The following is a 14169-nucleotide window of genomic DNA, read 5'->3' on the forward strand; positions in this document are numbered from 1 at the left end:
CTCCCCTTATTGGCTTATATAGTGTTATGTGCTCAGGGCTTTGCACCTTAAGCAAAAAAGTGAAGAAAAAGGACAGGTCTGTAGCCCACAGACCCCACAGCCTGAGGTCTGACAATGTAAAAAAAAAACAAAAAGAACAGAAGGACTGAAAGGCAAAGATAGCAGCAAGGGATGAATGTAACTACAGATACACAGTCTATTGTGGCTTGAAATGAAGAAATTACAGCCAATGTAAGGTTTAGATTTGAATTGTAAATGTGGGGCATGCAAATCCACTTTAAGCATCACTTGTGAAAACAGCCTTAACCCTTTCTCTCACCTCATCCTTATGTGTGCCTGTTATCTAGGAAGAAAATTCCAGGTATATGTTTTGAATTATTTAGAAATAGGTGAACCCCCAGTTTGGATGCGGTAGCATTCCCCCTTTAAAGCAGATTTACTGCTTGAGGGTAACTCTTGTACTGAATACTAGTCCAACCACTAGGGGCCAAGGTCCATTCAGCCCCCCAAAAAATATTTGAGGGGGCTGGGCCCTCTCAAAGTTGATGGACATTGCCATTCAAATGGTGTGCCTACACCATGTCATGTGATCAATTATGCAGGGCGGGGCTTACCTCCCCCCCCCCATTTTTTTTATTCAAGTGTCATGCCTGCTTCTTGAGTGCCTGCAGGAAGCTTCTGCAGCCAATCCGAACCTACTGAACCCGTGTTGGACGTTCGGGTTCCAAAGAACATTTACAAACCGGAACACTCACCTCCAGGTTTGCAGCGTTTGGGAGCCAAAATGTTCGACTTGCAAGGCATTTGACTTCCAAGGTATGACTGTTCCTTGGATTCTTCCCACAAACCGGAGCAAGATTGCGCTGTTCTGGTTTGACAGAAGCGGCTTAGTCGTGCTGGCCACATGACCCGGAAGCTGTCTGCGGACAAACGTTGGCTCACTCTGCCAGTAAAGCGAGATGAGCGCTGCAACCCCAGAGTCGTCTGCCACTGGACTTAGTCAGGGGTCCCTTTACCTTTAACTTAAGTGCAATATACAATGTGACACTAGATGGTGATAGTGAGCCTTATGGAAAATTCTATGTATTTTTAAAAAACGCTTTAAAAACAAGCATTTTCAAAACGGTTTTTATATGTGTGTAGATTCCACCCCAGTAATTCCACGTTAACGCAGCGCAGGCTTTCTGCGCTCCTCCTGCAGCATCAACAGCTAGATCTCCTCCTGCCGGGGGTTTCTTCGTCACCAGTTCGCCGGTTAAAAGCCTTCCCCACTTCCTTGGTTGGGTGGCTGGCCTCCAACCCTTCGAACTCGCGCTTCCAGAGGCAGCATCTAAGGACTGGAGGTGCGCTTCCCCATTCCTGCATTCCCACCCACCGCCTACCCTCAATAAATACCATGTTTCTCAAAACAAGATCAACGCATGATTCAAACGACTCTGCAGCGGCTTTCTTTGCTGGAGGAGGAAGCAGTAGCATCCCTTCCTCTAGCGCGCAGACGCGGCCTTGGCGAGGGGAGCGCTGGCTGCTCTCGCTTGTCATCTCGCCAGCGCCTGCCAAGGAGAGGTTTCCAAGCGGACCTCGGGGCTAGCAACGAAGGCGGGGAGGACCCGGCATAAGGGCCAGGGGGCACCTTTCCAACTGGCCTCCCCTCGCAGCTCTAGGGTGCACACCACCGGCACCCCGCCCCCCCCCAACACAGAGCTCCATGCACGTTGCTATAGAGAGAGGGGTGTGTGCGTGTAGCAGGGGGCACCAACCTTCTCCACTAACTGTGTCTCGCGGGGCCAAGCCTCCTCCTCCTCTGCTGACAGGCTGTGGGTGGGTGTGAGTGTGCCAGGAGCTGGTGTACAGGAGGAGCATCGCAGGCTCTCATTGGACGCGCGCACAGGCGAGCGCGCGCAGCCTGCCTCCCTCCCTCCTTGCACTCCAGCAGCCTGGCTGAGCCTTGGCTGGTGCTCCTGCTCTTCGGGTTTTCTACTTCACTGCCCGATCCTCCCCGCACCGGAAGCCTGAGGCTCCGCCTTCCTCGGCATCCAGCACCGGGAAAAGCCCCCCTCGGCACTTCCAGCGGGAAGCACAGCGCTACGCCCGGCAGGGCAACCCCTCCTCGCCAGTTGGCGGCGGCAGGGCTGCGCGGGCTCAGTCCAGAGCAGCGGCTACTTCGCCTTCCGACCCGATCGCGCCCTCGGCGGGCGGGAGAGGCCCCCGCGAGCCGGGATGGGCTGAGCGCCCGGGGAAGAAGCAGCCGAGAGGAGCTCGTGGGCCGGCGAACAAGTGAGTGGCTGGCCGGTTGGTTGGCGCTGCTGCTCGGGGAGGCTGTGCGCTTGGTGCAATGCAACACCGCGTGGCCGCCTGCAGGGCTCCGCGGCGGACATGCTGAGCAGGGGAGGAGCCGGCGGGAAAGCGCCAGGCGGGCTCGGCGGCTCCGCAGCAGGGCTGGAGGGAGCGGGCGCCGCCAGCTCGGCCTTCGCCTTCCGCAGCAGGTGGATCCCGCAGGCGCGGCTCCAGGGATGAGCCCCGCGGGCGCGCCGTCTCCTATCGCCCCGGTCAGCGCGCGCTCACCGCCGCCGTCGCCAGGGTCGGACCCTGCGCTCCCCCCGATGGTTCCCGCCCGCCTGCTTCTCTGTGACAGGGACGTGACCTTCCCTGGCTGAGCCTTACGATGTGGGGTCAGGATGCCTCGGTGCCCCGACGTCGTCTGGCGCAGCCTTGCAGGGGCGCTTCTTCGCTGCTGGTGCTGGTGCTGAGCTTGGCCCTTGCCCGGAAAGGGGGCTCGGCGGCACACTGCCCCAGCAAATGCGTCTGCGCCAGCAACATCATCAGCTGCTCCAAGGCCAACCTGAGTGTCTTCCCCCATCCCCTTCCCTCGTACGCGGCAGTCCTGGACTTCAGCTACAACCAGCTGACGCGCCTGCGGGCGGAGTGGGCGCCTTCCCCGCTTCATCACCTGCACTCCCTGTTCCTCAGCCACAACGGCCTTTCCTTCGTCTCCACGGAGGCCTTCACCAATGTCCCTCACCTCAAGTACCTGGACCTCTCCTCGAATAGCATCCAGGAGCTGGGGGAGAACCACTTCAGCCACCTGGTGGAGCTGGAGGTGTTGCTGCTCTACAGCAACAAGATCTCCAAGATTGACCGGACGGCTTTTGAAGAGATGACCAAGCTCCAGAAGTTGTACCTGAGCCATAATGCCATCGGCCGCTTCCCCCAAGAGCTGTTGAAAAAAGACGAGGCTGGCTTCCCGGAGCTGGCCTTGCTGGACCTGTCTTGCAACAAGATCAAGGATATTTCCGTGGACGAGGTGAACAAGCTCCCGGCCTGGGTGAAGAACGGCCTCTACGTCCACGGCAACCCTCTCACCTGCCAGTGTTCACTTTACAACCTCTTCACCCACTGGCAGAAGCGGCAGCTGAGCTCCGCCATGGACTTCAAGGAGGAACTCAAGTGTTTTCTCCAGAAAGACAGCAAAAGCATCAAAATCTCCAGCCTCAGTGGCCCAGGGGGGCTGAACTGCAGCGAGTTCAAGGAACAAGTGCTGGAGGTCCATCGCGGGGAAGAGGTGATCATCAACTGCGACACGAGGCAGCGAGGGGTGATGATCAGAGAATGGATGACCCCCCGCTATGAACGTGTCCCCCAGGAGGGCGACAACAGCTCCATGACCATGCTGACCAATGGGAGCCTTCAGATCAAAAACATCAGTGTGGAGGACATGGGTCCGTATACCTGTTATGCGGTCAGCCAGGTGTTCAACGAAACCCTCTATGTGCACGTCACGGTCCACAACTACTCCTTGCACGGGACCCCGGACACCCTCAACACCGCCTACACCACTCTGGTGGGCTGCATCCTGAGTGTCATCCTCGTGCTCATCTACCTTTACCTGACCCCCTGCCGTTGCTGCTGCCGCAACAGTGAGAAGCAGGCCAGCCAGCGCGAGGACAGCATCAACTCCTCGGTGCTCAGCACCACTCCCAACCACAACACCGGCGGGGGCAAGGAAGGGCTGAACCGCCACATGGCGCCTGGCAACGCGCAAGGCCAGAACGGCAAATGCAAAGCCAACAGCTCCCCCAAGCAGGCGTCTAAAGGGTCCCAGAAGGCAGAGCGGAAGATGTCGGATGCGGACTCGGTCAGCTCTGTCTTCTCCGACACGCCCATCGTGGGGGCCTCGCAGGGCGAAGGCGGGAGAGGATCCGGCAGGGATAAGGCAGGGGCCGAATTAGTGGGGCTGCTGTGATCGTTCTGACACTGGGAAACAAGGCGGAGGATGCAGCCCCATCCCTTAAGGCATAACAATATTCTCTGGTACTGTTCTCCGACCTGCCACAGTATGTAATGGCGTTGCTTTGTTACTTTCCTCCCGTCGAGCCCACAGCCCAGTGTCGAAAACCTTGATCTCCCAATATTGCTCTTGAAGCACAGTCTTTCCCGAGCCCTCCGTTTCTTTGGAATGACACGGTTTTTCAGATCGCCCTCATGGGAACTTTTGTGAGCATCTCAGCCACAGGCAAAAGGTCCAGCAGACTTAGCTAGGTTTTCCTGCATTCTGCTGTTACTTTTGCTTACTTTTCCTGGATGGGACATTCCTCCCAAGTCCCTGTACAGGTATGAATACCAGAAGAGCAGCCCCGGCTCATCATCTGCAGCAGAAATGGCAGTGTCACCTTCAGAGACTTAACAATTAAGGTGGCATAAGCTTCCATAGGTGGCAGCCTGCTTCATCGGATGTTACAAAGTGGGCCTAGAAACCAAGGTTTTTGTTCGCCTTCATGCAAATTAAATCACATTCATCTCCACAGTAGCTCCAGAGATGGCAGTAACCCCAATTAGCCACGGTATTGTGGGAGTGGGGTGGGGGAAGTTAACTTTTTTAAAATGGCTCAATAATATTTTTTTTAATATATCTATATCTATATATATATATATAAACTCTTGCTACAAACAATTATTTATTTATTTATTTTTACAGAAAACAGAGGTTCCCACCATTACCAGGCTTTTTTCAGGACATAATTCAAATATTTTTTCTAGTAAGCAGGCAGACCTGTCTTGGAAACCTCTGCTCTCCCTTTTTTTTCTTTTGGTGGGACTATGACAGAGATAAAAACTGAATTTTTAAAGAAACATAGTAGAGAGGAGAGGTTAGTTATGCAGTCATTTCTTCACTAGGAAGCTTTTGTTAAAACATAAAAGGAGCTAAACCCAAAACTTTTAACCTTTGTGGCACCAAAATGCAAGAAGGGAACCAACAGCCTTGGGAGCTGGCAAGGTGGGATTCCACATCCCCGACACCCATCCTGCTTGCTCCAAGAAGCAGCAGAAACAAGAACGTGGCGTGGCATGTCCCAGATCTCCTGCTTTCCCCTCTCCGCAGCCTGCTTAGCAGATTCCCATTACTGTAGCCACCCAATGGGTCAAGCTGGGGGTCCAGAGCGCAGCTCTCCATCCTTGCAAATTTGGAGGCTGTGGGAGGCTATCTAGATCTTGGAAATCCCAAAGCCATTGGGCAGCCTCTTCACCCTGCTGTAGGAGACCAAGGGGCCGACAACCTCCAGGTCCTTGATGGGGAAAGCAGCTGAAATGAAGGTGCCACTTGGCTCCCGTCAACAGCCATGTTTAGGAGTGTTTCCACCCAAAAAGAGGCCTTCCTGAAATATGTATGTGCTTCCTTTGAGCCTCGCCCTGTGACATATGCCACAGTATGCGACTCAGGCAGTGGGGTGCAGAAGCGGCAGAGAAGAGGGAGAAAGACGGAGCATTCGAGATAGGTCTCTGTATTAAATATCTGGAATTGCACTGACTCTGCTTTTTGTGGGCCAGTTGGCATGACTTCACTGGAGGTGAAGCAATTGCAGTGAGAAGGTCCCTGTGCAAGGCAGGTGACTTAACCCTGCACCTATTCTCAAGGGATCTAACAGAGAAGGCTGGATCCCACCTGCTCTGTCCAACTCAGAATGCCCCATTGGAAATGGGTGGGTTTGAAAAGCCATGTGGGGTTGCCAAGGAGAGGGAAAGGCCCTTGAGATGGTCACCTTGCAAAGGTTTCGCTTTGATCTGCATTCAGGCTCCATTGCTGCCCACAGTCAGTTTATCTGTTGGCTGAAGTGGGAAGTGAAAAGGGAGAGTTCCTGGCTGGCGTGCAGAGGTGACACTATAAGCCATAAGAATGTATTGCACAAATCTGTGAATGGGTCCAAAGCAGCGATGAGTCCTGAAGAGCACAGCTCTGCGCTATAGCCATATGAACCCTGCTCACAGCCCTGAGGCTCATTGCAATCAGTCAGTTAGGGAGACGCCCAAGAACAACCAGAGCCCAAAGTGAAGATGGAAGTCATTTGTCAGAGGCAATTCTCCCATCTTAACTGACTCGCTCTGGGGCTTCTTTCTGCTTGCTTTCTCTGGCATGTTATTGGGAAGGAGAAGTCCTCTAATTGAAGCAGCAATCCAATTGAGATGCCTGCAAGCCAGAAGAGGGAGAAAAAGAAGAGGCTGGGGAATTAATAGAATGAGATGGATGAAATTGTGAGGATGGTGAAAGCAGGGAAAGTTTAGCAATAAGACAGCTGATTTTTATAAATCTGTGGTTGAATTCTCTCTAGCTCATCTGGAGCCGTGGTAGGTTGCCATGTTCTGACCCCCTTTGTCCCTTTACAGATCTCTTCTGTCAATCTGCTTTCTGAAATTTCCAGACACCAGGAGCAAAATCAGAACTATTTTAGAGTAAGGAAAGGACAGGACAGAGTTTTCCCTGTGCATGTTTGCTGGATGAGGGAACATATCAACTAGGGCTGTTGATGTAAATACAAAAAAAAATTTGATGACCTTGTACTGTAACAGTATAGGCTACATACCGGTATTTATTCATGCTAGGACATTTAATAGCTGTGAAGCTCTTATACTTCTCGGGGTGGGGGTGGGGGTGTCAGGGAACGTGAGAGCTCCTTTTGGCTACCTGTTGACTTCACTACTGCTTAACGCCTTTGCTTCTTGGGCTGGAAATATCCATGCTGCAGATAATGGAAAAAAAAATCACAGATTGCACTCTTATCAGAAAGCTATCTGCCTTCCCCATCTGCAAGCTCTTATAGATGGGATAAAGGGAGAAGGGTTTGCAGCCTGAATCCCTACAGACCTCAATCAGCATATGGCTAAAGGGCCACAGATACATAGTGCAGATGCACTGGTGTCAACTCTCTCATGCGCACAGCATGTATCTATCACATTTAATAGGGAGGGGGGACATACAAAGTTGCCTCATGCTGGATAAGACCATCTGTCCATTTAGCCAAGTAGTATCCACTTTGGCCGGCAGGGACTCTCCCAAGGTCACAGACAAAGGTTTTCCCCAAACCTGGTATCTGATATTGGTCTTGGACCTGGGACTTTTTGCATGCAGGCCTAGGCTATCTTAAGCAGCTGCCCAGTGCCCAGTTCTTGTCTACTGGAGATGGGTGAGCAGAATGCTAACATGAGTTGAAGTGAGGATGGAAGCAGCCTATGTTTCAGTATGCACATGTGTGCAAGTACGAATTAGCATGTGTGGGTACCCACACTTTTAAACCCCTGTTCATAGAATCATAGAGTTGGAAGAGACCACAAGGACCATCCAGTCCAACCCCCTGCCAAGCAGGAAACACCTCCTAGCCTCTAATGTTATGCTAGAAAAGCTTGGTGCTTAAGTTGTGCGAGTAGCAGGACTAACCTCCAGAACCTTTCTAGGGAGAAGGAACACGGACTAGTAGGATTGTCTTTGCATGGTCAATCTGCTTCAGCAAACCTTTTTCACTCCTGTTCCTCTTTGAAGAGCCATAAATACCCATACTTGTTACTAGAGTGATCCCTTGTGATGCTTTCCCAGGATTCCTTCATCCACCAAAGAGGAAGCAGAACAGAGGACTCTGGGATATCCCCCATGTCACTGAGCTTGATCTGGGCAAATTTACTTCTTCATGTGGAAATACCCTTGGCGGTGTGAGGCAAGGAGCCCAAAGTTTTAGACACCACCATGTGTGACATGAACAGCTCATACCGGGCTATGAACAAAGATTCAGTTCAGTAACCTTTGGGGTATGTTTTATTAACCTGGTCACAGGGAAATATGCAGAAGGAAACCTTGCAAGTGTTGGTTGCCAGGAGCTGACATTGTTGGGAACTTGCTGAGGTCCACACCATTTCTTACTTCCGAGCCTTCTGGCCCTACCACTCTTTCCCCCTTGCTGTCACTGCCTGTTCTCCTGCCCACTCAGAGCACGTGCGGAATGGGAAGAGGGAGCAGGCGGAGCAGTATCTGCTGTGTGCCTTGCATTCTCCATTGGAGGGGTTGTGTGACAACAGACAAATAGGCAGCAGGGACAATCTTGTCCAAGCATATCCCATTCCCGAAACCCAGAGCTAGCACCATTGGGAGGAGATTTCATAGCTGCCCTCTTCTGATGCTCATCAGGGACGGGGTTGGGGGCCAAAGTCTTAGTGGCACGACCCCCATCCTTCTCAGGTCACTCCTTGCACCCTCTTGGTTAAAGCAGTGAAGAAAGGAGCTCTTTTTGCTCCTGTCCTACAGGTGGGTGTTGCTATGCCTCATCACTAAGGCAACCTTTTTTATTCCATCGAAACTGGCACAGTCACGAGTGGATGCCACCCACATGGTTTCCCTGTTGTAAACTCTAGGCTGGTTGCTGAAAGGGAGGCTCTGCCTGCTCTCCACGGGGTGCCAGAACCACTTGCCTCTCAGCAAACCACCCGCTTGTGCCTGCTGTCTGTGTGCAACGTGCCACAGGGTCCCTGCTGAGAATCTAAATATGCTCTGAGTCCACACTAAGCTGCCAGGAGAGAAATATCTTCCTTCCCTTACTGGATAGGGCATCCAAAGGAGTATATATATTTAGTGGAGGTAAGAATAAGGAACACAGCTAGAAATAGCTGCGCTATGGTTGTGGGTACTGAAGTCCTCCTTAGGATCATGCACTGGGCCTGGTGTTTACTTTGGTTAAACAGCATAAAGTGCTTGATCCTAACAGAAGAGAATCCCTTGGTGCTGCTTCCTAGCTGTTTAAAGAGAGAGAATGTGAGTGAATTCCCCCCCCCACTGCCATAATATGCAGCGCGCTCCTTCAGACAAGCAGAAAACAAATAGGCTTTTCCCCATTTAGTTTGACCTTCTGGCTTGCTCATTAATGATTGCCATCTTTGTGGGTTTCTAAGGCTCCTGAACGTTAGGCTATTTTAGAAGGTTCATCTATTTAAACTGAGATATGCAAATCGCCACCACTGGTTTCATTTGCTGCCGGCTCCCGCTCCCTGCCTGCTCCCACGCCTGGGTCAGCTACCAACATTCCACATAAGCATCTTGAGGGGTTTTAGTTGAATGAGACTTCGGGGGTGAGAGCTGCGCTGTCAGATCTACAGTGGTCAAACGCGATTCTGCCGTGCGCATCTGCCCTGAATCTGTCTGCCCTACTGATAAGGTCAAATGTAGAGTGTCAGCACAGTGGGAAGGAGTCAAGCTGCACACAGCACAATCCTCTCTTCTTCTTTTTTAAAAAAGGAACCTTTGGATGTGCTCACCATTCCGGGTGCCTTAGGCAATGCGTGAGCATGACAAATGTGCAGTGCAGCTGCAAACATGCTTGGGAAGGGAGATGAAGGGGGAGTCTGGGGCCCAGACAGAATGACTGGCAGCGGATGGTTTCTTAGGAGATCACTGGACATCCCCACCCCAACCCTTTTTTTAAAAAAGAAGAAGGGAGGGCAAGGCAAGAACAAGATTAGGGATGCATGTATTTATGTATGCAAAACAAAAGGCAGGCTTTGCACTGTTTTACTGCACCTTTCTGAATCCATACAGCAAAGCAAAGAAAGCTCCCCTAACACCACCAAGAAAGGTTATTCAATGCTTGTAGTACAGCATGGCCCCATCACTCACTCCCCCCATTCTGCAGTTTGCAGGTCAAGCAAAATGTTATTCCAACCTGCAGAGGATGCATACATGCTTATCTATTCCAGGCAGAGACAACAATCCCAAAGAGTACCTGGGCTGCATTTCTGTTGAGAAGTCTGTACAGTACTCTCCAGCATAGACATAGGTGAAAATAAAACATGTTTTATGAATATGCACCTGTAAGGATCTGTCTCTTTCTTCCCCCATTTTTCACCACCATGATGAAGAATGACTTCGGCATTCTCAGTCTGGGCCCAAACACAGACGCAGACCTTGGCCATGGATCTTCAGTAAGCTTTCACCAGAATTAAACGGAGCTAAGAGGGGTGTTTTGGGACGTGGTTCATGGCGTGACATGTGTGGCACTGCAAAAAGAGACAGAGAGGGGAAAACTGCCAGGGTTGGGATTGTTCAGGTTTTTCCTGCCCAATCGGGTAAAATAAAACTCTTTCAGTTGATGCTGCAGTCAAAATCCACAGACCATGAGGGCTGAAAAGAGTAGGGTTGCTGGGCATTGACCTGGATATGATGTCTTTCCCTTTAAAAGCTCTGCAGCACTCAAGGCCTAAATGGCTGTTACACCTTGTGTTATTAGATCAGGCATCCCCAAACTTCGGCCCTCCAGATGTTTTGGACTACAATTCCCATCTTCCCCAACCACTGGTCCTGTTAGCTAGGGATCATGGGAGTTGTAGGCCAAAACATCTGGAGGGCCGCAGTTTGGGGATGCCTGTATTAGATTGTTCTCTTCACGCACTCTCATACCTGCAATGGACCAAACACCAGGGTCCTCCTTGGTCCAAAGGCTGACTGCTCTCTCTGGGTGTAGATCTGGCATCCCTAGAGCACATCAGCAGTGATCCAGAGTGTGCTTTATTTTTTAGGGTCAAATGTGGATCTCATGGCAGCTTCTCTCATGCATGTCACACAAGTGTTACCCATCAAGCCTCAGCTAGCAAGATTCGACACCACATGTGTCTCAGAAGTGCAATGAATTTACAGAGTAACCCTAAAGTATCAATGGCAGAGCGTGGGCAATCCACAGCACGCCTCTGCCTGAGACCTGCTATCGCTAGGCCAATAGTACTGGACAGCTCCCCAATATACTTGTTTAAGGATAGTGGGCACTATACTTCATATATCTGAACTCAGCTTACTGTGTGGCAAATCTGGGATTGCTGCCTATTTCTCTGGCTCAGTGCCCTTCAGAGCTGCTGAGAGAAGAATTTCCTCAGTCACACTACCAGATCATTCCTCCGCCGCCACCCATGCAGCACCTGTTGGCATTGCATAGAACTGTGAGCAAGTAAAATATGGCAAGCTGAACCTGGACACACAGGGCTAGATCTGGATATAGCATAAGGTCATGCAACATCGTTTCCATTATTCAAAACATGCAATCCTTTGAGAGCAAGAGGCTCATGTAGAAAGAAAACACCTGATCTAAGCGGACAGCAACGCTCACCCAAGGGGTGGCTGTATTTATTCAAGCATGAAAGACTATTGTGCTCGCCAGGGCTTTCCATCAGTAAGGTATGAACAGCCACTAATGAAGTCCGTTCAGAAAAAAAAAGCATTTCCTTTTCCCTCTTGGCTGGACAGAAGAGATTGATCTGAGCGGACAGTAACCAATCTTGCTGAAGGGACCACTCATGCATTCATGGCTGGACGTTGCCATAGGCTAAGTTGTCAGCACATAATAAGGTATCATCTTTTTCAGGCATTTATATCAAGGAAGATAGTATTGTTGTATGCAATGTGTGTGTACTGTGAAAATGCATCTCAACTGCACATGGCTAGGGGTTTCCTTTGGACTTGCCCTCTCATAATCTTAGGGTGCTTCCAAACAAGGGCATTATACTGTAAACTTCTCTTTCAGATCCAGTTTTCCGGGTACAACTGGCACCCACTCATGCACACCTTTTCAGACACAACATTCATGGGCATTCTGCCACTTGACATCCACACCAGTGGGCAGAGCTGGATGGGATGTATCCAGACAATGGTTTTTTGTTTTGTCCTCCCCTTCAAACATTTCTCTACCACCCTCCACTGCCTTTTCCTGGGCATGCACAGCAGTGTCCCCACAGAAATCTTTAAAGAAAGACCCTGGTCCTGAATGGGGTAACTGTGCCCCTGAAGGACCAGGTGCGCAGCCTGGGGGTCATTTTGGACTCTCAACTGTCCATGGAGGCGCAGGTCAATTCTGTGTCCAGGGCAGCTGTCTACCAGCTCCACTTGGTATGCAGGCTGAGACCCTACCTGCCCACAGACTGTCTTGCCAGAGTAGTGCATGCTCTGGTTATCTCCCGCTTGGACTACTGCAGTGCACTCTACGTGGGGCTACCTTTGAAGGTGACCTGGAAACTACAACTAATTCAGAATGCGGCAGCTAGACTGGTGACTGGGAGTGGCCGCCGAGACCACATAACACGGGTCTTGAAAGACCTACATTGGCTCCCAGTACGTTTCCAAGCGCAATTCAAAGCTCTAAACGGCCTCGGTCCATAATATCTGAAGGAGCGTCTCCACCCCCTTCTGGTGGTTCCTTCACTGTGAGAAGCCAAGTTACAGGGAACCAGGCAGAGGGCCTTCTCGGTAGTGCACCCGCCCTGTGGAACACCCTCCCACCGGATGTCAAAGAGAAAAACAACTACCAGACTTTTAGGAGACATCTGAAGGCAGCCCTGTTTAGGGAAGCTTTTAATGTTTAATAGATTATTGTATTTTGATATTCTGTTGGAAGCCGCCCAGAGTGGCTGGGGAAACTCAGCCAGATGGGCAGGGTATAAATAATAAATTATTATTATCCCAGGAAATTCATACGAGCACACAAGCAAACGCCAACCTTAGTTATCATGTTCCACAACAGGCAAAACGGACCTGTGAAATTCCCCTATGAGGAATGGTTACAACATTCAGGGTTTTTCCGTTTACCAAAAGAGTAAGAGGCGAGTCGGGAAACGTGAAAAAAAAAATTATGCAAGGCATAGAGAAAATGGATAGAGGAGAGCTTTCCCACCCTCTCTCATAACACTAGAACTTGTGGACGTATAAAGAAACTGAACTTTGGGAGATGCACGAAAAACAAAAGTAAGTACTTCTTCATGCATCACATAGTTAAACCATGGAGCTCACTCCCACAGGAGGCAGTGATGACTCATCACCTTGGAGAAATCCATAGAGGATAAGGGTATCAATGACTACTAGCCAGGATGACTTTGCTCTCTACCTTAATGGCTGGAGACAGTAATGCTTCTGAATGCCGGTTTCTGGAAGTCACATGGGGAGACTTGCTCTTGTGCTCTGGTCCTGCTTCTGGGCTTCCCACAGGCCTCTGGTTGGCTACTGTGAGAGAGCAGGCTACTGGAACAGACCTGCCAGCAGATCAATAGACCATTGTCCTGATCCAGCAGGCTCTCCAAGGAGGGTAATGGCCACTTCATTTCTAAGAATAACCACCTACCCTTTCCACTAAAGTTCAAGGAAGGTTGCAACATTAAAGCACGATATTAAAAACAGTTCAAAGCAATTTACAGTCAACAACAAGGTGGATCCTAAAAATACACACTTTGAGTGGGGAAAAACTAGGATAGCAAGGTGCGTCTTCGGCATTTGCTGGAAGCTGTGTAATGATGGTGGCAGGTGCACCCCTGCGGGGAGGGAGTTCCACAACTTAGGGGCTGCCACAGAAAAGACCCTCTCTTGCATCACCACGGTCCCCAGTCTCCGAGGGTGGTGGAACTAGCAATAAGGCCCTCTCCACAAAACATCTTAGGGGGTCTGTACAGAAGGAGGTGGTCTTTCAGATATTTGGGGCCTAAGTTACTTAAACTTGAAACACTAACATCTTTAAACACTAGCTTTTTTTTTTTGCTCATAGGGTGCTAAGGGTGCTTCCAGACAAACTGTTTATTGAGCAATCGTCCTGATTTGCTTTCAGGGAGATTACAGCAGCTATCTAATATTGGTAAAGGTAAAGGGGCCCCTGACCATCAGGTCCAGTCGTGTCCGACTCTGGGGTTGCGGCGCTCATCTCGCTCTATAGGCCGAGGGAGCCGGCGTTTGTCCGCAGACAGCTTCCGGGTCATGTGGCCAGCATGACAAAGCTGCTTCTGGCGAACCAGAGCAGCGCACGGAAACGCCGTTTACCTTCCCGCCAGAGCGGTCCCTATTTATCTACTTGCACTTTGATGTGCTTTCGAACTGCTAGGTGGGCAGGAGCTGGG

General features: G+C 50.7%; 1 protein-coding gene across 1 annotated transcript; it reads left to right on the forward strand.

Annotated features, from left to right (window-relative positions):
* The first annotated feature begins 2242 nt into the window (after window positions 1-2242).
* AMIGO1 (adhesion molecule with Ig like domain 1) lies at window positions 2243-9192 on the forward strand. The gene has a single exon (XM_035121477.2). It carries the CDS (start codon window positions 2663-2665, stop codon window positions 4238-4240), a length of 1578 nt encoding a protein of 525 aa, XP_034977368.1. The 5' UTR covers window positions 2243-2662; the 3' UTR covers window positions 4241-9192.
* Window positions 9193-14169: the final 4977 nt, after the last annotated feature.

The sequence above is a fragment of the Zootoca vivipara genome, chromosome 7, assembly GCF_963506605.1.
Source record: "Zootoca vivipara chromosome 7, rZooViv1.1, whole genome shotgun sequence".
Lineage (NCBI taxonomy): Eukaryota > Metazoa > Chordata > Lepidosauria > Squamata > Lacertidae > Zootoca > Zootoca vivipara.

Excerpts from the sequence above, each read along its gene's own strand:
- AMIGO1 (XM_035121477.2), top strand. The coding sequence starts at position 2,663 with ATGTGGGGTCAGGATGCCTCGGTGCCCCGACGTCGTCTGGCGCAGCCT.